General features: G+C 45.1%; 1 protein-coding gene across 3 annotated transcripts in view; it reads right to left on the bottom strand.

Moving 5' to 3' along the window:
- Positions 1-23,848, bottom strand: part of EDA2R (ectodysplasin A2 receptor) — a 98,316-nt gene that overhangs the window by 10,299 nt on the left and 64,169 nt on the right. For 2 of the 3 annotated variants that reach the window (XM_073558345.1, XM_073558346.1), the window contains exons 5-9: positions 16,155-16,240; positions 15,900-16,067; positions 9,459-9,596; positions 4,101-4,534; positions 2,002-2,044 (exon numbers count right to left, since the gene is read on the bottom strand). In XM_073558345.1, coding sequence (XP_073414446.1) covers positions 2,002-2,044; positions 4,101-4,534; positions 9,459-9,596; positions 15,900-16,067; positions 16,155-16,240 — 869 coding nt within the window. The remainder of the gene's footprint in view (positions 1-2,001; positions 2,045-4,100; positions 4,535-9,458; positions 9,597-15,899; positions 16,068-16,154; positions 16,241-23,848) is intronic. The other variant, XM_073558347.1, reaches the window with a different exon arrangement.

Below are 23,848 nucleotides of genomic sequence, written 5' to 3'. Positions count from 1 at the left end.
CAGCCTTCAGCTCATCTGCATTGTTGGGTCTGGTGTCTCTCATCTTCCTCTTGACAATACCCCATAGATTCCATATGGGGTTAAGGTCAGGCGAGCTGGGTATTGGCCCCTTCCCAGCATAATAAGACCATCTCACAGCTGTCTGCTTTCTCTCAGCTGGTTATTAAAAATAGGGGGGGACACCACACCATTTTTTTTTCATTTATTTATTAGCTAAATGCACACAGTAAAGTACACACACATGGCATTAATTATGTGTTGCAAGGTCATTTTTCTATCGTTTTATCTGTCTGTATCAGTATATCAGATTACTTTGTTAGTTTAAAAATTAGCTTTAAATTACGTAGAGAATTACAGTATGAAAAACTACAGTATGTCATATGGATTCTGGTTGAGAAAAATCACAATGTAATAGCATGACACTCGGCTTACAACATCAGATCAATTTTTTTATATGCTAGTGTGACTCCAGCCTTAAGTCTGTGTGCACACGTTGCAGATTTGCTGCTTTTTTGGTGCGTCCTTGAAGTTGACAGCCAATTAACTGACTTCACCTATTTGACATCTGTGCGAGCGTTGTGGGAAAATTCTATCTATGTTGCGCTGACGTCAGATAAATGAAGTCAGTTAATTGGCTGTGAACTCTTTGGACCTGACCTCACTGCGAGCATAAGAAATTTCTCGCGGTGCCATCAGACAGGTAATAGGAGTTCACAGGGAGACATTGAGCACACGCTGCTCAGTGTCTCTGCTGGATGGCAGGCTGTATGGTCACATCATGCAACCATGCAGCCTGCCATCTAGATGTAGCAGAGCTAGCCGCATTGTGGGACAAATGGATTATCATCATCTCTGCAGAAAGGTGAGGAATATTGTTGTTTATTATTTTAACTCTTTTGCAGGATACAATGGCGTTTGTGGAATAGGCGATGTCGTAGTATGGTTTAGTTAAGATTAAAGGAGTCTGTGTCATTCTTTCAATTAAAGGACTTTTTTCTGGGTGTGTGTTTTTTTTATACAATATGACTATGGGGTTAGTAATGGGGGCATCTTATTGACACCTCTCCATTACTAACCTCGGGGCCTGATGTCAATGTCACCTGACAACACAAAGGGGACATCAACCACCACAACTTTTTCTGGGTCAGCTGAGAGCTGATGTTTTTAGCCTGGGGGGGCAGTATCCAGAGCACCTTCCCAGGCTATTTATATCAGACCACAGCCGTCTGCATAGCCTTTGCTGGTTATTAATTATAGAGGGACCCTATGTCAATTTTATTTTTTTTTTGGGGGGTCCCCCATTTCAATAGCTAGTAAAGGCTAGGTATACAGCTGTAAGCTGAAATTAATAGCGTGGGAAGCTCCACAGCTATTACCCCCTTCCCAGGCTATAAACATCAGTCACTAGCCATCGGCGTTGCCTCTGCTGAATAAGAAAATTACGAGGGAGCCCACCCTATTTTTTTTTTTTCAGAATAACTAATCTTTTAATAATTAAATACATATGCAGTAAGCTGCACAAGCACTGTAATAATTGTATATATCACTGACATCTATATATCTCTATGTGTATATACTATGTGTAATTCATCTATTCTATCCTGTCGGGTCCCACTGTATTTTACTGTACACAGCTGATGAATTGCCGGCTTTTATTCTATCTATCTATCAAACATAAATATGTGAGCGTTTTGAAGAATATTTCCTTTAAAAACAATGTGTAATAACGTAGAGAATTGCTCTATGTAAAAGCTCATGTTAAAATCGCATTGCAATCAGATAGCAATAACACTGCATTCTGATGTAAATCAGATGCAGGTGTGCAAAATCAGATTATACTCGCATGACACTTGCATTACATTTGTGTGACTCTCGCCAGGGAGACTGGGACAGATTTTTTATACGTTTAGTGTGATTCCAGCCTTAAAGAATTATCAAACTGACATACTAATTGAGGAATACACATGTTGGGCTGCCACCTTTAATTAATTAGACACTTACCTAGAGTGAAAGTATTCAAGCAAGACATGGGATCATCACTTGTCTATGAAAAGAAATAAATGAAATAAATGTTAAATCTTTTTTTATTAGAAAATAATTATATAAATCTACATTAAATATTTAATCAAATATGCCATTACTTTAGAATTACAGGGCACTGTAGGGACAACGACTCTTCATGAATTTATATCTTATACCGTTAGGATATCACCACATTTTGGGCTTTACCGGTGACTTATCAACATTTGTACAAAGGGAAAATTAAACAGTTGCTCATTGCATCCAAGTAGATTACATCCTTAGGCCTCATCCAGTCATATGAGTATCACACATGTATTCATATCAATATTTAACAGCTCAAAACTGCTTTAGGGTGAGTGCACACAGTGCGGATTCAGCTGCGGATTTTTCCGCGCGGATTTGCAGGTAAATCTGTAAAATGACCTGCGTTTTACCTGCGGATTGCCCCTGCGTTTTGACACCTGGACAATGGAACAGGTGTCAAACCGCTGCGGAATCCGCAGAAAGAATTGACATGCTGCGGTTTTAAAACCTGCAGCAAATCCACGTGGAAAAATCTGCAGCATGTGCACAGCGGTTTTTAAATTCCATTCATTAACATTGTACTGTACATTGCTTGCGGATCCGCAGCAGAATCCGCACCGTGTGCACATGCCCTTAGTCTGTGGTGCAGTTTTCATACCTGTGCTTCTTTTGCGGACCGTGTATACACAAGAAAAATCATGAAGGCATGTCTGTCTCCTATCTGAATCTGACAGCAAAGCCACCCGTAAGTCTGAGTATTAATGAAAATCTCGATAGCAACTGGTGCAATCTGTCTTCTGCCCGTATCTAATACTGTACGAATAAGAGATGCTTTAGGCTGTGTGACCACGATGAGTTTTTGGCAAGTTTCTGACACTGTGTATTTTTCCAAAACGCAACGTACTACAGTTGCAGTGGAATAAATTTAGACAGCTCTCCTGCCCACTGTGCTTTTTTTAACTCAGCATAAACTCATCTGCGGTGCGTGTTTCCAATCCACAACATGTCATCTTTCCTTGCAGATATGATGAGTTTTTTGTGCAGGTTTTTCCCATAGACTTAATTAAAATTAGACGCAGAAAATACGCAAGTAACAAACACACATGCGTTTGTGGAGCATTTCCTTGGCGGAAACGTATCAAAAATGCATGTAATCCTTACATGACTGTATCAATAAAGTTTTGTCAAAGCCAAATACCAGGAAGTATCAAAAACAAAGCGGCTTTGTTTAAAACACGACATCCCAAAAAGAGACAAAAAAACGCAATGTCAAAAACGCAATAAAAACGCATGGTAAAAAACTTACTCAATCTGATCTAATACTGAAGAGCAGGAAAAAAAATATTAAGCACTCAATGGGTTAATGGTACCTAAGAATTCATTATAATGACATTTTTCTTATTATATTCTCTTAGTCATCTATAGTAATATATTTTCAGGGGTGCTCCATACAGGCCTTACTTATTTTTCCCCTACGCATTTCCATTGAAATTCTGCATGCGCTACCCTTACAGGGTTTATACTTGTGCCATACTATCCTCTGGCTTATCCTAGGACTGTGCTCGTGTTCTATTATTTGAAAATGTATTACTGTTGCATTTTTGTGCCATTTTTAGATATATATCATGATTATTACCATATAATGACTCCTTACGGCACTGCATTAGTATTGATTTTGGCTAGTATTTGACTATTTGGTCCTACCGCTATGGATCTTATCTGCACAGTATTATAATATTGTTCATGTTCCTCTATATCTTGCACCAAGTTACTTTATCTATCTTTTAAGTACGGAGGAATATGTATGATTACATCCCTGTTTATGCTGCACAAAGAAAAGATTGTTCTATTTTCGCTTGATTAATCTCCATACATGATTGAACCACTATCTCTGGGTCTACAACTATTATAACAGGAAGTCATTTCCATACCCCTATAATAACACAGCACACATCAGTTCCCATTGATAGATGAAAGGATTTTTACTTTAATTTGTAATAGAGCTGTGACTAAGGATTAGATCAGTATAACCTCACACTGACAAAGTATCTTACCTCACCCTTGGCACTTGTGCTGGATGCGGCTGGTGTGGGGTAGGAACAGGTTTCATGGCTCTCGCTTATTCTTGAGTGAGCCTGATTGGGATCTTCTGAGAAGTTCTCTAAATCCAGCTCGGTGCATTCAACTGGTGCATGAGACCAGTGCTGCTTCTCTGATGCACAGGAATGAGTCTGTGCTGGAAGTGGCTCTACCACACCATGGTTGGACTCCGCAGAAGCTCCACAGCCGGAGAAGCAGTCACTACAACCTGAATTTCGGATCAATGGCTGAGTCTCCGACACACTTCGGGAATAGTGAGACTTCACAGGTGGAGAAGGTATGGCATAGATCTCCACGGGTGGCGGCAGGGAACATAGCGCGGTGGCAACAGTGCAGGAATTTGAGGTATTGCTCTTTGATATCACATTTACTTCTTCTAGCTGCCCTGCTAAGAAACATATTAAACATTTTAAAAACCTTTAGATTAATTTCCCATTTCCTCTCTTGTATTACTTCTAAAAGATCAAATTAATTTCATGCTCTTTATGGGGTCTTTGCATATTTAGAGGGAACCTGTCAGGTCTGATAATGCTATTAACTTGTAGATATAGGGTTAATTTATAGGTTAATAGCATTATGAAAGTGCCTGGCTGCTGTACTGAAAGTGTGGCACCTAAAAGTAAACTTTATTTCTCCCAGGAACCGTCAGCTTTCAGTCTTAGAGGTGTGCCCGAAGCGATTACAGTCACCGCTCAGAGCACTAAGGCTACTTTCACACTAGCGTCGTGTGACGTACGTCACAGTGCGCCGTTTTGGAGAAAAAACGCATCCTGCAAAGTTGCCCGCAGGATGCGTTTTTCTCCATAGACTTGCATTAGCGACGCATTGCGACGTATGGCCACACGTCGCATCCATCGTGCGACGGATGCGTCGTGTTTTGGCGGCCGCGACGCACACAAAAACGTTACATGTAACTTTTTTTGTGCATTGTGTCCGCCATTTTCGACCGCGCATACGCGGACAAAACTCCACCCCCTCCTCCCTGGACATTACAATGGGGCACCGGATGCATTGAAAAACTGCATCCGCTGCCCCCGTTGTGCAAATCTTTCACAATGTGCGTCGGTACGTCGGCCCGATGCATTGCGACGGGCCCGTACCGACGCACCTGTGAAAGTAGCCTGACTGACAGTCGGCTATGCAGTGCATCAGTTCAAAGCTGGCTGTCAGTGTTGGTGCGTTCTCACAGATGCCATTCTCAGTGCTGTGAGTGGTGACTGGAATTGCTTTCAGGCACGCCTCCATGACTGAAAGCCAGTGGGTCACGGGAGAAATAAATTTAATTTTCTTCCCAGTGTTGCTCTTTCAGTTATGCAGATGGGCACCTTCATTATGCTATTAACTTGCAGATTAAGCAACTTAAATGAGGCCAATTTTTGCTCCTATTACTGATGCTCCCAAGTATTCCAATCTGTTTTTTTTTTTTTTACTAACCATGTGGTTCCACGGATATGGGGCCTCTTTATTTGGTGCTAATATTTATCATGGGGGTGTTGTTCACAAATGCAGAGCAGCCTAAAGCCACCCTTCTTTGATAAAGACCATAAAATGTATCACTAAAATAAAAAACTCCCGTTTCTCTGGAACTGTATGATGGATTTAAAAAATTGAAAAAAAAAATACTCAAGGGAGCAGCAAGTATAAAAAAGGGAGTAAAAACTGACAACTTCTGACCTGGTAACAGGTCTTCTTTAGAGGTATTTTCTTGTACACAGGTGGTCAAAAATGTTGGTACCCCTCGTTTAATGACGGAAAAACCCAAAATGCTCACAGAAATAACTTGAATCTGACAAAAGTAATAATAACTAAAAAAATCTATGAAAATGAACAAATGAAAGTCAGACATTGCTTTTCAACCATGCTTCCACAGAATTAAAAAAAAATAAATAAAACTGATGAAAAAGGCCTGGACAGAAATGATGGTACCCCTGAAAATAATGTGACAAAAGGGACATGTTAAATCAAGGTGTGTCCACTAATTAGCATCACAGGTGTCTACAATCTTGGAATCAGTGAGTGGGCCTGTATAGAGGGCTACAGACACTCACTGTGCTGTTTGGTGACATGGTGTGTATCACACTCAACATGGACCAGAGGAAGCGAAGGAAAGAGTTGTCTCAAGAGATTAGAAAGAAAATTATAGACAAACATGTTAAAGGTAAAAGTTATAAGACCATCTCCAAGCAGCTTGATGTTCCTGTGACTACAGTTGCGCATATTATTCAGAAACTTAAGCTCTATGGGACTGTAGCCAACCTCCCTGGACGTGGCCGCAGGAGGAAAATTGATGATAAATCAGAGACGAATAAAACGAATGGTAAGAGAAAAACTTCTAAACAGATTAAAGGTCAACGTCAAGCTCAAGGAACATCAGTGTCAGATCGCACCATCCGTCGTATGAGCCAAAGTGGAATTCATGGGAGACGACCAAAGAGGACACCATTATTGAAAAAAATCATAAAAAAGCCAGACTGGAATTTGCCAAACTACATGATGACAAGCCACAAAGCTTCTAGGAGAATGTCCTATAGATAGATGAGACAAAAATTGAACTTTTTGGCAAGGCACATCAGTTCTATGTTCACAGATAGAAAAATGAAGCATATCAAGAAAAGAACACTGTCCCTACTGTGAAATATGGAGGAGGCTCTGTTATGTTCTGGGGCTGCTTTGCTGCATCTGGCACAGGGTGTCTAGAATCTGTGCAGGGTACAATGAAATCTCAAGACTATCAAGGGATTCTAGAGAGAAATGTGCTACACAGTGTCAGAAAGCTTGGTCTAATTCGTAGGTCATGGGTCTTAAAACAGGATAATGACCCAAAACACACAGCTAAAAACACCCAAGAATGGCTAAGAGGAAAACACTGGACTATTCTGAAGTGGCCTTCTCTGAGCCCTGACCTAAATCCAATTGAGCATCTTTGGAAAGAGCTGAAACATGCCGTCTGGAAAAGGCAACCGTCAAACACGAGACAACTGGAGCAGTTTGCTCTTGAGGAGTGGGCCAGAATACCTGTCGAGAGGTGCAGAAGTCTCATTGACAGTTACAGAAATAGTTTGATTGCAGTGCTTTCCTCAAAAGATAGTGCAACAAAATATTAAGTTAAGGGTACCATCACTTCTGTTCAGGCATATTTTATGAGTTTTATTTTTAAAAAAAAATCTGTGGAAGCATGGTTGAAAAGCAATGTCTGACTTTCATTTGTTCATTTTCATAGATTTTTGATTTATCATTAATTTTGTTAGATTCGAGTTATTTCTGTCACCATTGTGGGTTTTTCTGTCATTAAACGAAGGGTACCAACAATTGTGACCACGGGTGTATGTGGTTTATTGCAAAAGAGCCCCAGCCACAAAGGGTTTACTGCAATAACTTGGAAAAATGTAACAATAGGTTTAGTAAAAAGAAATTTTTTTTTTTTTTTTTTAAATTCACAAAACTCTGGCTGTTGTTGCAAAAAGGCCATTCTAACTCCCAAACCTTCCAAAATTTTAAAGAGGTTGTCTCATCTCACACATTTATGACATATCCACAGGGCAATAAAAATAGACGAACTAAAATCTAATCAGCAACATAACCTCAGTTTTTATGCCCCTTTTATAAACTGTAAACCAAAGTAACAAATCTGTGCTGGTAAAATATCCTACTCATACTGCTATTTCCTGGCATATGAAAGCTGCACTCCCCTGAAACTATTTCCATCGAATATACTCTTTCTAATATATTTTGCTTGTGAACAAAGCTTCAAACTGTACTACGCATCCACAAAACGCAATGACAGATTGGTCATCGTCTCGAGATCGTTCACATTGTTAAAGTGGCTGTATCCAGCACACATGGCCAGAGTGTAAGACGTTTCTGCCATTTGGTAACAGCAAATTAAACTACTTGATACCAAAGCAATACATTTCATAAAATAAAGTGGGGACCAATTTATGAGCATAGCCATTGTCCATATGAAGATTGGAGCAACCACACCAAGACATACATGTCCACTATAAGCAAGACTTACCGTATTTTTCGGACTATAAGACGCACCGGACCATAAGACGCACCCTTATTTTCAGAAGGAAAATAGGGAAAAAAATAGTAATGTGTCAAATGGGGGTCCGTCTTTCAGTCTGAATTCAGCTTACCTGGGAAGGGATCCGGCACAGGTGGAGAAGTAGTCACAGGGGTCATTCAGTGGTCCAGGCTCGTGCGGTGGCGGCAGCTCCGTGCTGGGGCAGCTGCGCTGGGGCTGGGGCAGGTGGGCTGTGCTGGGGCAGCTGTGCTGGGGCAGGGGCAGCTGTGGCAGGGGCAGCTGTGCTGGGGCAGGTGGGCTGGGGCAGGGGCAGCTGTGCTGGGGCAGCTGTGGCAGGGGCAGCTGTGCTGGAGCAGGGGCAGCTGTGCTGGGGCAGGTGGGCTGGGGCAGGGGCAGCTGTGCTGGGGCAGGGGCAGCTGTGGCAGGGGCAGCTGTGCTTGGCAGGTGGGCTGGGGCAGGGGCAGCTGTGCTGGGGCAGGGGCAGCTGTGGCAGGGGCAGCTGTGCTGGGGCAGGGGCAGCTGTGCTGGGGCAGGGGGGCTCTGCCGTGGTGGCAGCGGGCGGCGCTCTGCGGTGTGGTGGTGGCAGCGGGCTGTGCTCCGGTGCAGGGGCGGCGGCTCCGCCGGCGTTTCTTCGCAGCCCGGAGGCCCCCGCACACCCCTTGCTGGGCGCCGCCATGTTGCGGTGGCCTCCGGGAGCATGGACGCTGGCAAGATGGCCGCCGGTCCGGGGACGGCACATGCGCAGCTTCAGATCTCGTGGCGGCGCCCAGCAAGGGGTGTGCAGGGGCCTCTGGGCTGCGAAGAAACGCCGGCGGAGCCACCGCCCCTGCACCGGAGCGCCGCCCGCTGCCAACACCGCACCGCAGAGCCTCGCCCGCTGCCACCAGCGCACCAGGTACCGTGCATTGTAACCATAAGACGCACCCCCCACTTTCCCCAAAAATTTTGGGGGAAAAAAGTGCGTCTTATGGTCCGAAAAATACGGTACATGGATCAGCTTGTTCTAAAAGTGTAGTCCAGGGGATTCACATTATATCAAAAAGGTTCACGAGAAAATACCCTCACCAACCTTCTGCAGCTCTCGATCCAATGTTTACTTGGCCCATGCAGGTCTGCACTTTCTTGTCCTGTCCTGTTACATCAGAAATAGATGCAAATGTCTGCTCAGCCAATTACTGGCCGCAGAGGTAACTTTCCATAGCCAGAGGTTGGCTGAGCAGGAATTTCCATCTAAGAAGTCTGGACAGATGAGAAGACCTCAGAAATGCAAAAGTGAAAGCCTCACCTTGTACTTGGCCAGAAATGCCAGTTGTTCCAAAACAGCATGGAGGGATTTGTTGTTCAATAGGGCAGCGTGCACACTCCCCTCGCCCTTCATCCAACTGACCAGGTTGTCCTACAAAATCCTGCGACCTTCGGAAAGCTGCAAAATAATATGGTGAACAGTGTAAGTTTACTCAATTCATGAAATCCTTTACAAAGTTAGAATTGTTCAGTGCAAAACAAAAGAATACCCAAATTAAAGTACTGGTAAGACCATAACTCAGAGCCACATTATTGCACGTAATCCAAATGTACAGGGTCGGCCATGTAAATGGCTACACCTAAATAAAATGGGATTGGTTGGTGATATCAACTTCCTGTTTGTGGCACATTAGTATATGGGAGGGGGAAAAGTTTTCAAGATGGGTGGTGACCATGTCGGCCATTTTGAAGTTGCCATTTTGGACCCAACTTTATTTTTTCCAATGGGAAGAGGGTCATGTGACATATCAAACTTATTGAGAATTTCACAAGAAAAACAATTGTGTGCTTGGTTTTAACGTAACTTTATTCTTTCATGAGTTATTTACAAGTTTCTCTTTGTTTACAGCCATTGACATGTCGCAGAGGTTAACAGGTGAGGAGCGGATAGAAATTGTGTTGATGTCTGGTGAATGCAGTACCCGGGTCATTGCAGCAGATTTCAGTTCAAGACACCCTACGCAAGAAAACTGTCACCATTCCCATTTTATTTGGGTGTATCCATATAAATGGCCCACCCAAAAAAGTTTGCCCCATCACTGAACATAATGTTTTATGTAAACTGAGGGTCCTGTTCCATTTTTGTTTTGCCCATTCTGCAAATTCAGCGTGCCGATCAGGGTCACCAACCATTCCTATTTTATTACGTGTATCCATATAAATGGCCCACCCTGTTTAATGTGATGCCATATGACCGTGATAATATTGGTGCAGGGCAATAGGCAGGTAGGACAATGCGAGGGGCTTAATAAAGACACACAGATTCAGGCAAATCCAGAGTCTATAATCTGAGCACAAGCTGTCCTCATCACCAGCTGACCCTGTCCGCTCCATATCCTCCGCTAGATACCTACATCCATTAAAAAAGGAGAGAAGCCAGCGCTGCTTCTGGTCAGAGCGCAATGCATAAAATGCATATGAACATATTAATTTCTGTATTCAAAATGAGATATTTGGCAAAAAATTGATCAATTATTTGAGCCACCCCACCACGCCAAGGCAATCTCATGTGGGGCAGTCCTACTCTACGTTTTTTTATATTCGCTGTACCTGAAGCATTTCTGAATCACTCCCATGAAGCCAGAAAAAGCAAGCGCAGATAAAGGCCAACCAGGTCTAGATATAGACATCTCAGGTTTAACCTCCACACCTGCCTGCCCAGCAAACACAGATGAAGGGCAATGCAGGTTCAGACACAGGTGCACAATTAAACAGAGCTTGGGGCAGGGCAGGGCTGCTGTGTGTGCATATGCACTTTATGTATTGCGTTCTGACCACAAGCAGCACTGGCTTTTCTCTTTTTTCCTTGATTTTGGTTTGTGGTTGACCGCCACTGTTTGCCATGCGCACTGGGTTATGTTCGCCATTTTTTCTGTGTTCACTGTGATTGATCTAGGCTGCTATGCACACACAGCAGCCCTGACCTGCCACAAGCTCTATTTAATTGTGCACCTGTATCTGGACCTGTATCGCCCATCATCTGTGTTTGCTGGTCAGGCAGGTAGGGAGGTTAAACCTGTGATGTATATATACAGACCTGTTTTTATCTGCGCTTGCTTTTTCTGGCTCCATGGGAATGATTCAGAAATACTTCAGGTACAGATTGCATTCAATATGGTCTTACTTTTAATACATTTAGGAGGCCGCAATGGCACAGCGAATATAAAAAACGTAGAGTAGGACTGCCCCACATGAGATTGCCTTGGTGAGGTGGGGTGGCTCAAATGATTGATCAATTTTTTGCCAAATATCTCATTTTGAATACAGTTAGATATTAATATGTGCATATGCACTTTATGTATTGCGTTCTGACCAAAAGCAGCGCTGGCTTTTCTCTATTTCTACATCCATGTTGGCTCATCCAATGACACAACGCCATGCAGATGTATAGATATATACAAACACACACATATAAATATATTCACAGTTGAGCTCAGCTGGTGACAAGGTTCAGCTAGTGCTCAGTTGACAGACTTTGATTTTGTGAGATTTCAAGGTACAGCTAACACAAATTGTATGGGTTTGTGTATGTATGTATATATATATATACACTGCTCAAAAAAATAAAGGGAACACTTAAACAACAGAATATAACTCCAAGTAAATCAAACTTCTGTGAAATCAAACTGTCCACTTAGGAAGCAACACTCATTGACAATCAATTTCACATGCTGTTGTGCAAATAGAATAGACAACAGATGGTAATTATTGGCAATTATCATGATACCCTCAATAAAGGAGTGGTTCTGCAGGTGGGGACCACAGACCACATCTCAGTACCAATGCTTTCTGGCTGAAGTTTTGGTCACTTGTGAATGTTGGTTCTGCTTTCACACTTGTGGTAGCATGAGACAGGCTCTACAACCCACACAAGTGGCTCAGGTAGTGCAGCTCATCGAGGATGACACATCAATGCGAACTGTGGCAAGAAGGTTTGCTGTGTCTGTCAGCGTAGAGTCTAGAGGCTGGAGGCGCTACCTGGAGACAGGCCAGTACCCCAGAAGATGTGGAGGGTGCCATAGGAGGGCAACAACCCAGCAGCAGGAGCGCTACCTCATGACTGTGCAAGGAAGAACAGGAGGAGCACTGCCAGAGACCTGCAAAATGACCACCAGCAGGCCACAAATGTGCATGTGTCTGAACAGAACCGGGTCAGAACCATATAAACAAGCTATAACAACAAACAGGCACAGGCACACAGAGGTCACCACACTCGGCCAAAGGCAAAAGTATAACTAACAGGGATTGGAGCATCTCAGGGGTTTAAGAAGCTCTCCCAGAACCAAAGAGAGGCCACAATCATTAACCCCAGGTGTGCAGGTCAAAACCTGCACTGAGCTCCAGACATTAACCCCTGACGTGCATCTCAACAACCTGCACTGGGATAATGACAGTTTCCATCTGTTGTCTATTCCATTTGCACAACAGCATGTGAAATTGATTGTCAATCAGTGTTGCTTCCTAAAGGGGGTTTTATACATAGCGATATCGCTAAAGCATCACCGATTTGGTGACGCAGCAGCGATATCGCTAGCGATATCGCTATGTGTGATACTTACCTCCGACCGGCTCCCCCGCTGTCTGTCGTTGATCGCGCAGCTCCATTTCTCGTCGGGCGCTTCCTGCTGGGCTTCCTGCTGGCGTGGACGCGGACGGGAGGACATCAAGATCGCCTCGTCTGAAAGGTAAGTAACGACCGCTGCATCGCTGTGAGATCTGCCTGTGTGGCAGCTCACTAGCGACCATTTAGCGATGCACCAGCGATCCTGACCGGGTCGTATCGTTGTCGGGATCGCTGGTGTATTGCAAAATGTAAAGGGGCCTTAAGTGGACAGTTTGATTTAACAGAAGTTTGATTTACTTGGAGTTATATTCCCTTTATTTTTTGAGCAGTGTATATGTAACTGTACACACAGTCATGGCCAAAAGTATTGGCACCCTTGACAGTGTTCCAGGAAATTAAGTATTTCTCCCAGAAAATGATTCCAATTTCACATTTTGTTATACACATTTACTTCCTTTGTGTGAATTGGAATGACACAAAACCAGAGAAAGGGTCTCAGACAGTTCTCTTCTCTTCTTTCTGTTCTGGCACACACAGACACACAATGCAAACACTTAGTCAACTTCTATCCTTTTTATCTGGTTTTAGACTATGACTGATACTCTCTAGCCGAAACGCGTCGGTATTGTACCTCCCTGGACTTGTGCAACCAACAGGTATTCTTTTTAATAATAATGGAATAAATGTGAAGTTTTATCCCTCTGCGCTGGAGAATTTTTTTCCCATTTCTGATTTTCATATTGCCCACACCTGCTACTTGCCAAAGGTGAGTTGGAATGAGCATCACATGCTTGAAACAATGTTGTTGACCTACAATTTTGGAAAGGTGCCATCTATTTTGTCCAGCTCATTTTTAAGGTTTTGTCTAAAATAATGTCTGATTTACATTATTTTTTCTCCTTTTGTGTTCTTCCAATCCATACCAAGGAAATAAACATGTGTATAACAAAACATGTGTAATTGCAATAATTTTTTAGGAGAAATACTTCATTTTCTGAAACAATTTCAAGGAGGCCAACACTATCAACCTTGACAGAATACGTACGTATATACTCGAGTATAAGTCGATCCGAGTATAACTGGAGCAAGTTCAGAAAAGAGCAACCAGAATGGTGACTAGACTGCAAACCCTGTCTTATGAGGAAAGGTTGCAGGATTTCGGATTGTTTAGTTTGCAAAAGAGAAGACTGAGAGGAGACTTAATAGCTGTCTACAAATATCTAAAGGGCTGTCACATTGTAGAAGGATCAACTTTATTCTCATTTGCACAAGGAAAGACTAGAAGCAATGGGATGAAACTGAATGGGAGGAGACACAGATTAGATATTAGAAAAAACTTTTTGACAGAGTGATCAATGAGTGGAACAGGCTGCCACGAGAAGTGGTGAGTTCTCCTTCAATGGAAGTCTTCAAACAGAGGCTGGACAGACATCTGACTGGGATGATTTAGCGAATCCTGCTTTGAGCAGGGGGTTGGACCAGATGGCCCAGGAGGTCCCTTCCAACTCTACGATTCTATGATTCTAAGTCGACCCCCCCTAAATTTACCTCAAAAACCTGGGAAAACTTATTGACTCGAGTATAAGTCTAGGGTGGGAAATGCCGAAGATACTGGTAAATTTAATACTGCACAACTTACAGTATGCCCCCAAAATGCTGCACAGTGATTGCTGGCCCAAATAATGCTGCACAACATACAGTATGCCCCCAAAATGCTGCACAGTGAATGCTGGCCCAAATAATGCTGCACAACATACAGTATGCCCCCAAAATGCTGCACAGTGAATGCTGGCCCAAATAATGCTGCACAACATACAGTATGCCCCCAAAATGCTGCACAGTGAATGGTGGCCCAAATAACGCTGCACAACATATGCCCCCATAGATGCTGCACAGTGATTGGTGGCCTAAATACCGTAATGCTGCCCCCAAAGTGATAGGATTACTGGTAATCCTATCATGTTGCTGCCGCTGCCCCTGCTGGAATTTAAAAAAAAACAAAAAAAAAAAACACTATATACTTACCTACGTTGATGACAGCTGCTCCTGAGCGTCGCCGGCTCTTCAGTGACTCAGGCAGAGGGCGCGTGCTTTCCACGTCATCGCGCCCCCTGCACGTCACTGCCGGAGTACGGGAGAGAGCGGCGCGCAGAGATTTTGAACGCCACCGCGGCCCTATCATCACCCGCCGCCGCCGCCAGGACGCTGCAGGGGACCGCAGACAAACATCGGGGACCGCGGAGACGACTGGGACCGCGGAGATGACGGGGACCAGGTAAGTTGGCACCGTGACCCGAATATAAGTCGAGGGGGGTCTTTTTCAGCCCCAAAAGGGGGCTGAAAAACTCGACTTATACTCGAGTATATACGGTATATATAGTCCTAGATGTACGCACTGTATATTTCCAGTGCTAACACAGGGGGCTGGTCCCGGGATTAGGATAAGCACCATATACCTATCATCATGTCACTCCTCTTACTCCATTTAGATTGTAAGCTCTTAGAAGCTCGTTTTTACTACTATTTATTCTTTTGATTAAATTACTTGTTTGTTACATCTGGTAAAACGATGCAGAATACGTTGGCGCTATAAGAATATAAATTATCTCTTTAATATCAATATTTAGATTTCAGACACACTCATTATTTTTTTTTTACTATATAACTGATTAGTGTAATTTTTAGGGACATACTGTCTTTCTTTAGCTAACAAGTAGCACAAGTACAAAAATGGTGCAAATTTGTGAAAGTGGAATCTGAAATGAAGTTTTGTTAAAAAGTGTTTCAATAATGTTTCTTCTCATGTTGTGTGACTCGGGCATATACCAAAATATTCTGTTTTTATTGTACAGTTTCATACTGCTGTAGGGCATGCCAAAGATTACTTGCTGTCATGCCATAATGATGTATGATTGTCTATGTAAAATTTACTTTTACAGTACCCATGGGGCTTAATGTGTGTAAGTACTGTACCTATTTGCTAGATAAAGAGTTCTATTACAGGATCTTATATCCTACCACAAACTAACTGATAACTGGGAGTAAAACAGCTTCAATGTGAACCGTTATTGGCGAGCAATGTATTGGCACGCAGAAATACCTCCACTAAAAGATTGCACAAAACATAATACAACTTACCGCGATGAAACTGACTTTTCAAGAAGCGTCCGCAACAAATTACTGAGAAGGTCACCAAAGTAACCAAAATTAATGACAAGGCCACCATTATAACAGCCACTAGAAGTACAGGATCCCGAGCAGGAGGGGTAGTACTGGTAGGCAGCCCCGGCCCAGACTTAGGGTAACCTGTAATATTAGAAATGTTTCACACTTCAGTCTTATAATACAGTATAAGCCGGCTGTTAGAAGATTATACGTAGATAGAGAACTTACACTGATTCTCTGTACGAGGAGTGTGAGCTGTACATGGGAAACACTCAAGCTCACGAAATCCACCGATCCGGGTTTTACTATAAAACCTAAAAAAAATAATGAAATTAGGTCTACTGACGCTCCTACTGTCTGCATAAAGTGTAATCCATACTGACATGTGATCTTTCCAACCATCACCACATTCCTGAGGCACATGCCACCGAGGCGGCCCACGCAGCTGCTCTGGGTCCCTTGGATAGTGGGATCAGACCTTTCTTTCAGTTGGATTGCCCGGTCAAAAAAAAAAAAATTAGTAAAAGCTAAAAGCTCTGGTCACCGGAAGATCCTCAGTCTCTCTCTGACAAAGGACAGTGTTCCAAGTGTTGGCACTTAAAAAGAGCAGTGTATGGAGGGATCTGGCAAGACTTACTGATTAAAGGACATTATCATTTTTTCAGCAGGGCAACCTTTATAATAATATCTTGTTTTCTATTAAGTGACAATGAGCCCTGCAAAGCCCTCCTCTCCAGGACAATTGCATTTTTATCACACAAGAGAACAAAAATCTTTTCTGGGGTGGCACTGTCATAACTACTAAGGCTATTTAGAACTTTGCTTGATTTCTTCTGGGTGCATATTGTACTCATGCTTTACTGTGCCATATTCTACTGTACATTAAAAGGAACCTGTCACCAGTTTTTTTGCCTATAAAATATGCTCATCACCTTTAACATTATAAGTAGAGTTGAGCGAAACGGGTCGAAAAAATTCAAAAGTCGCCGACTTTCGCCAAAGTCGGGTTTCATGAAACGAAACCGACCTTAGCGTGAGGTCGGCCACGAGGTCGGCGACTTTAGCGCCAAAGTTGCATTTCAAAAGATGCTTTTCAGCCAATCAGGAAGAACGGACACTGTGGGCAACGTGTTGACATAGGCAGCGGTCACCACCATCTTGGAGAAGGGCATGCAAGTGATTGGCTTGCTTTGTGGCGTCACAGGGGGTATAAAAGGGCAGGGACACCGACAGCCATGTTACTCATGCTGATCTCAGAATAGGGAGAGCTGCTGCTGATTCTGTAGGGAGAGCGTTAGGAAGGCAAAAAGAAAAAAAAACTGCTTCTGCTGCTAGCGCTTTTCACTGTAGCTACTGTGCAGTGAAAGGTGAAGATTTTTGCTTTTGTGCGGCAGCGCTGGTGGTAATTAGCCTGCCTTTTAAGGCTAGCTGCATTGCTGTGTGCACACTGGTGTTCAAACTGCTTTTTTAAAAGCAATCCAAATTGTATTGTTTTGTCCTGGTGAGGTAGTGAGCGTTCATTTTTCACACACCGTACAGCGGTGTACGCTCCTTACACAGTACCGTGTAACGGCTGTTATCACGGCCAAATTGAAGCTATCTATGTGTGTGACTCTGTAAGGAAAAGTCGAGTAGTTTGTCCGTTCTTTCAGATCTACCTTATAGTTTTGTCCGTTTTTCAAACAGTTTAGCATATTTGCTGTTTGATTACATTCAAAACTAGAGAGACAGCGTGTGTCAGTCCGTATACAAAAACAAGGAGCTTGACAATTTTACATACACCGTACAGTGGTGTACGTGCACGCTCCTCTCTCAGTACCGTGTAACGGCTGTTATCACGGCCAAACTGAAGCTATCTACGTGTGTGACTCTGTAAGGAAAAGTCGAGGAGTTTGTCCGTTCTTACAGACCAACACCTTATAGTTTTGTCCGTTTTTCAGACAGGTTAGTATATTTGCTGTTTGATTACATTCAAAACTAGAGAGACAGCGTGTGTCAGTCCGTATACAAAAACACGGAGCTTGACAATTTTACATATACCGTACAGCGGGGTATGTGCATGCTCCTCTCTCAGTACCGTGTAACGGCTGTTATCACGGCCAAATTGAAGCTATCTAAGTGTGTGACTCTGTAAGGAAAAGCCGAGGCGTTTGTCCATTCTTACAGACCTACACTCTAGGGAGATTCCAATTCTGCCCAATTCTATATACACCTTGTAGTTTGTCATACACTAGGCAATTTCTGCCGGTCACATTGCGGTGTTATAGACACAGGGCCTGACAGAATCCAACTGTGTCCTGAAGTGTAGAGAGATTCCAATTCTCCACAGTCCTCTATCCAACTTTCTTACAACATCCAGAATCTGCCTGTCACATTGCGGTGTAAAATAAACAGGGCCTGACAGAATCCAACTGTGTCCTGAATCCAACTGTGTCCTGAAGTCTACAGAGATTCCAATTCTCCACAGTCCTCTATCCACCTTTATTACACCATCCAGAATCTGCCTGTCACATTGCGGTGTAAAATAAACAGGGCCTGACAGAATCCAACTGTGTCCTGAAGTCTACAGAGATTCCAATTCTCACCACTACTATGTACACCTTGTACCTTGTTTTACAGTACCATATAGTTGGTGTTTTTTTGGGTACATTTACCCCAAAAATGAGGAAGTGTGGTGGAAGAGTCCATGGAAGTGGGCGGGGGTTGGCAGCTGGTAATGATGGTGTTGGTGGTGGATCTGCTGGTAGTGGCAAAAGCAAAATAGCACCTAATGCAGGAGATGTTGAGCCTGCGTCATCATCTGGCTCCACAAGGCCTCAAAGGCTCCCTTTTCTGGGAGTAGGTAAACCGCTTTTAAAGCCGGAGCTTCAAGAACAAGTTTTGGCTTACATTGCTGACTCAGCCTCCAGCTCTATCGCCTCCTCTTCTGAAGATTTAAAAAATAAAAGCACTGAGTCATCATTGGAGGCTCATGTTCATGAACCACACTTTTCCTTGTGTCCTTCACCCCGACCAAAATTGAAGGATGCGGCAGGCCACACTACAGATTACTCCATGGAGCTGTTTTCACATACCATGCCTGGGTTATCAAGTCAAATCGTGAATTACCCAGGCAAAGATGAATCTGACATGGAGTGTACTGATGCACAGCCACTGATAGATGATTCTGCTGGTACATTCACTCAGAGCACTACATTGTCCTCACAGTGTACTGCGCCAGAATCTGACCCAGATGAAACTCAGGTGCCCCTTCACGCATACTATACCACCATACACGGTGACACAGAGGAAGGTGCACATGACATTGAAGAGGAGGTGATGGATGACCCAGTTGTTGACCCAGATTGGCATCCATTGGGGGTAGAGAGTGCCGCTGCCAATAGCTCAGAAGAGGAGGAGGAGCATCCGCAGCGGGCATCGACATCGCAACAGCTGTTATCTGGCAAGCTCGGAGCAGTCCAAAAACGGGTTACAAAAACCAAAAGAGTTGCAGGACAGCTTGTCCAGACGGTCAAAATAGCACAGCGTGCAAGGCCTCAAAATGTCTTCCATAGTAGGAAGAGTGCAGTGTGGCACTTTTTTGAACAAAATCCTAATGATCAGGCAAAAGTTATCTGTAAGAAGTGTGCAAAGACCTTTAGCCGAGGGAAAAATCTGAGAAATTTGAATACCAGTTGCATGCTAAGACATTTAACCACCATGCACTAGCAAGCGTGGACGGACTACCAAAACTCACGTACCACATGTGCTACTGCTCCCAAAGAAGGAAGTCAGCAACGCTACATTGTTTCCCCCACTGTAAGTCCACCGGTTAGCACACCACCAGCAGCAAAAGTTGAGTTGTTGTCGCAAGGGCAAATCAGTCAGGGAATCACACTGTTATTCCAACGAAAGACTGAATCTAGGCCATCAGAAAGAACACCAACTCCATCATCAACCCTCTCTCAGTCCGCCATGTCCACCGCTAGTTCCACCATATGCAGCTCTGAAGTCCAGCTCACCCTACCAGGGACTATGAGTAGGACAAGAAAGTACTCATCCTCTCATCCGCGTACACTGGGTTTGAATGCCCACAGTGCCAAACTAATTTTGTTAGAGATGATGCCCTATCGGTTGGTTGAAAGCGCAGCTTTCCGCGAACTCATGGCCTACGCAGTACCACGCTATGACCTACCCAGTCACTTCTTTTCTCGCAAAGCCATCCCAGCCCTCCACCTTCATGTGAAAGACCGCATTGTCCATTCACTCAAGCAATCAGTGAGTGGAAAGGTGCACCTCACAACTGATGCATGGTCCAGTAGGCATGGCCAGGGCAGTTACGCGTCCATCACTGCGCACTGGGTTAATGTGGTGGATGCAGGGTCCACAGGGGACAGCTGTGATGGCACAGTGCTGCCTAGCCCATGGTATAGGAAACAGTTGGCTGTAGGCGTTCGACCCTCCTCCTCCTCCAGAAGCGAAACCTCTTCCACAGAGCGAAGTCGCACGAGCACTGCATCCGCAGCTGACAGTGGTGCACACGATGTGTCCCACTATCGATCAGCTAGTGGAAAGCGTCAGCAGGTGTAACATCCCTGCTGGCATCACTGCATGGCCTCAAATCCCCCGCACACCAACTTACTTTCTGCTTCAAGCCATGTTGTGAATTCTGTCTGTTGCCAGCTCTGTTCTGCTCTCCATGTTTCCAGACTGTGTGTATAGGGGGGCGGCGCCTGAACTCTCTGGTTCTTATGCTGTCATGCACCTGTGTAATATGTCCCTTACCAATCACCTGGAGCCCTTGACTATTTAGTTTCGCCACTCCCACTGAAACATTGCCTGTGCAATGTCTATACTCAGTTAGTATCTTGCTGCTGAGGAAGCCAGGCCCTTTTCTGTGTATCTCCTTCTCTGTAGGAATACTCTTTGTCTTGCTTTGTACCTTGTCCGCCTGTCAGGAGGCAGAATATCCTGGCCCTTGAGTCTTGTTCCCAGTGCCTTGTCTGTTCTCTGTCCGCCTGCCAGGAGGCAGAATATCCTGGTCCTTGTGTCTTTGTCCCTGTGTCTCTGTCTGAACTCAGTCTTACCTCTGTCTGTCAGTCTCCTTGTTTGTGGTTCCTTCTCTGCCGTGTCTTTCCTTGTGTCCTCCCTGTCTGTGCATCTGCACCCTCGCAGCTTTATCTGTGCATCTGCACCCTCGCAGCTTTGTCTGTGCATCTGCACCCTCGCAGCTTTATCTGTGCATCTGCACCCTCGCAGCTTTATCTGTGCATCTGCATCCTCGCAGCTTTATCTGTGCATCTGCACCCTCGCAGCTTTATCTGTGCATCTGCACCCTCGCAGCTTTATCTGTGCATCTGCACCCTCGCAGCTTTATCTGTGCATCTGCACCCTCGCCGCTTTATCTGTGCATCTGCATCCTCGCAGCTTTATCTGTGCATCTGCACCCTCGCAGCTTTATCTGTGCATCTGCACCCTCGCAGCTTTATCTGTGCATCTGCACCCTCGCAGCTTTATCTGTGCATCTGCACCCTCGCCGCTTTATCTGTGCATCTGCACCCTAGCCGCTCTGTCTGCACGGCTCCCTAGCCGCTCTGCCTGCTCCGCACTCCTGCGGCTCTGCCTGCTCTGCACTCCTGCGGCTCTGCCTGCTCCGCACTCCTGCGGCTCTGCCTGCTCCGCACTCCTGCGGCTCTGCCTGCTCCGCACTCCTGCGGCTCTGCCTACCTGCACCTCCTGTGTGAACAGGTCCCTACCTGCTCTTTCTCATACCACGCCAATCTGTCCTGTGTCTCCAAGCCGTGCCCGCCTGTCCTGTGTCTCCAAGCCGTGCCCGCCTGTCCTGTGTCTCCAAGCCGTGCCCGCCTGTCCTGTGTCTCCAAGCCGTGCCCGCCTGTCCTGTGTCTCCAAGCCATGCCCGCCTGTCCTGTGTCTCCAAGCCGTGCCCGCCATGTCTACCTGCCTGCCTGTCTATAGCCTCTGTCAAAGTGACTTGTCCCCGAGTGGGACCAGCAGCCACAGGCAGACACCACCCTGGAGTGGCACCCGACAGCTATCTGCCGCACAAGCCTAACCTCACCATCAGAGGCTCCAGTGAAGACCGAGGTAGCTGTCGTAGTCACACCCCTTCCAGGGTAGTCTCGTTTGTGGCACAGTGGGGCCACAACCCCCCCGGTTCGAGCCATTCAGCCAAGGCGCGAGCGTGACAGCAGGCTGTGTTGCAGATGATGTGTTTGGGCGACAGACACACGGCGGAGGTACTGGCCGACTACTTTCAGCGACAAACTGAGTCATGGCTGGGCAGTCTACATCTTGAAGCATGCAAGGTAGTTAGTGATAACGGCCGGAATTTTGTGGCAGCCATAGCCCTTTCAAAACTCAGACACATACCTTGCTTGGCTCACACCTTGAACCTGGTGGAGCAGTGCTTCCTCACTAATTATCCGGAGTTAACAGGCCTGCTCCATAAGGTTCGAAGACTGTGCTCGCACATCCGCCGGTCGCCGGTACACTCCAGTCGTATGCAGAAGCTGCAGCGATTGCTCCACCTTCCCAAGCAACGCCTAATTATCGACGTTGCAACAAGGTGGAACTCCACCCTACACATGGTTGAGCGGCTGTGCGAACCGAGGCAAGCCGTAATGCATTTGTGGGAGGATACACGGGCAGGCACTTTGAGGGCAGACAAGTTGAAGTTGACAAGTGTGCAGTGGTCGAAGCTGAAAGACCTCTGTAAAGTCCTTCAATGTTTTGAGGAATGAACACGTCTGGTAAGCGCAGACGACGCCATCATAAGCATGAGCATCCCACTTATGCGTCTGCTCATGCAAACTTTAACGCACATCAAGGAGCAGGCGTCTGCAGCCGAGGATGTTGAGGAAGAGGAGGAGGGAAGCCTTGATGACAGTCAGCCATTGCCTGTTCAGGGAACTGTCGTGGACGAGGTGGAGGAAGAAGAGGAGGAGAATGATTATGGGGATGATTATTTAGGGGAGGAGGATGCTTCTCGTGGGGCAAGAGAAAATGTTGGCGTGGCAAGGTCTGGTACTGGGTTTGTGCGTGACTGGAGGGATGTGGATTTGCCTGAAAGCGCTCCTCCACCCAGCACTCGCAGTGCATCATTGACACCGGAAATATTCACCCACATGTCAGATTATGCCTTGCAGATCCTAATAAGGGACCCCCGCATTGCCAAAATGATGAACGATGATGACTATTGGTTGGCCAGCATCCTGGATCCACGCTATAAAGGCAAATTCCAAAACATCATACCACAGGAGAACCTTGACCTAATATTGGCTAAGGAACAAGCATCTCTGGTAAACCGGTTGGTTGAGGCATTCCCAGCACACAGCAGCGGTGAAGGTTGTCACACGAGCCGTAGGGGCCGGGGGCAACTTGGAAGAGGTGTTGGTGGTGCACACATCAGAAGTGTCGTTGGAGACAGGGGTTTCATGACCATGTTGTGGACTGATTTTTCAAGTCCCGCTCACATGACTGGTAATACTGCATCAATTGAAAGTGACAGGAGACAGCACTTGTCAACTATGGTTACAAACTACTTTTCCTCCCATATCGATGTTCTCCCTCACAGGTCAATCCAATTTGACTATTGGGCAGCTAAACTGGACACCTGGCCTGAATTGGCACAATGTGCCTTACAGGAGCTCGCTTGCCCAGCTGCAAGTGTGCTATCGGAAAGAGTCTTCAGTGCAGCTGGATCAATCCTGACAGAAAAAAGGACCCGTCTGTCGACCCAAAATGTGGATGATCTAACCTTCATTAAAATGAACCATGCATGGGTTTCCAAGGATTTTGTCACACCTTACCCTGATGACACATAGGTTGACAGAAAAATGACTTTCTTTGGTCCACCTCTTCCTGGGACTTGACCAATTTCGCCTTTAGCAGCAGGTGAATGTCCCACATCAACATATGCCATT

The sequence above is a fragment of the Dendrobates tinctorius genome, unplaced genomic scaffold, assembly GCF_039654945.1.
Source record: "Dendrobates tinctorius isolate UK_male_01 unplaced genomic scaffold, ASM3965494v1 ptg000013l, whole genome shotgun sequence".
In the NCBI taxonomy this organism is placed as follows: domain Eukaryota; kingdom Metazoa; phylum Chordata; class Amphibia; order Anura; family Dendrobatidae; genus Dendrobates; species Dendrobates tinctorius.
The sequence above is the reverse complement of the archived record's forward strand: the minus strand, read 5'-3'. Positions and strand labels throughout refer to the sequence as shown.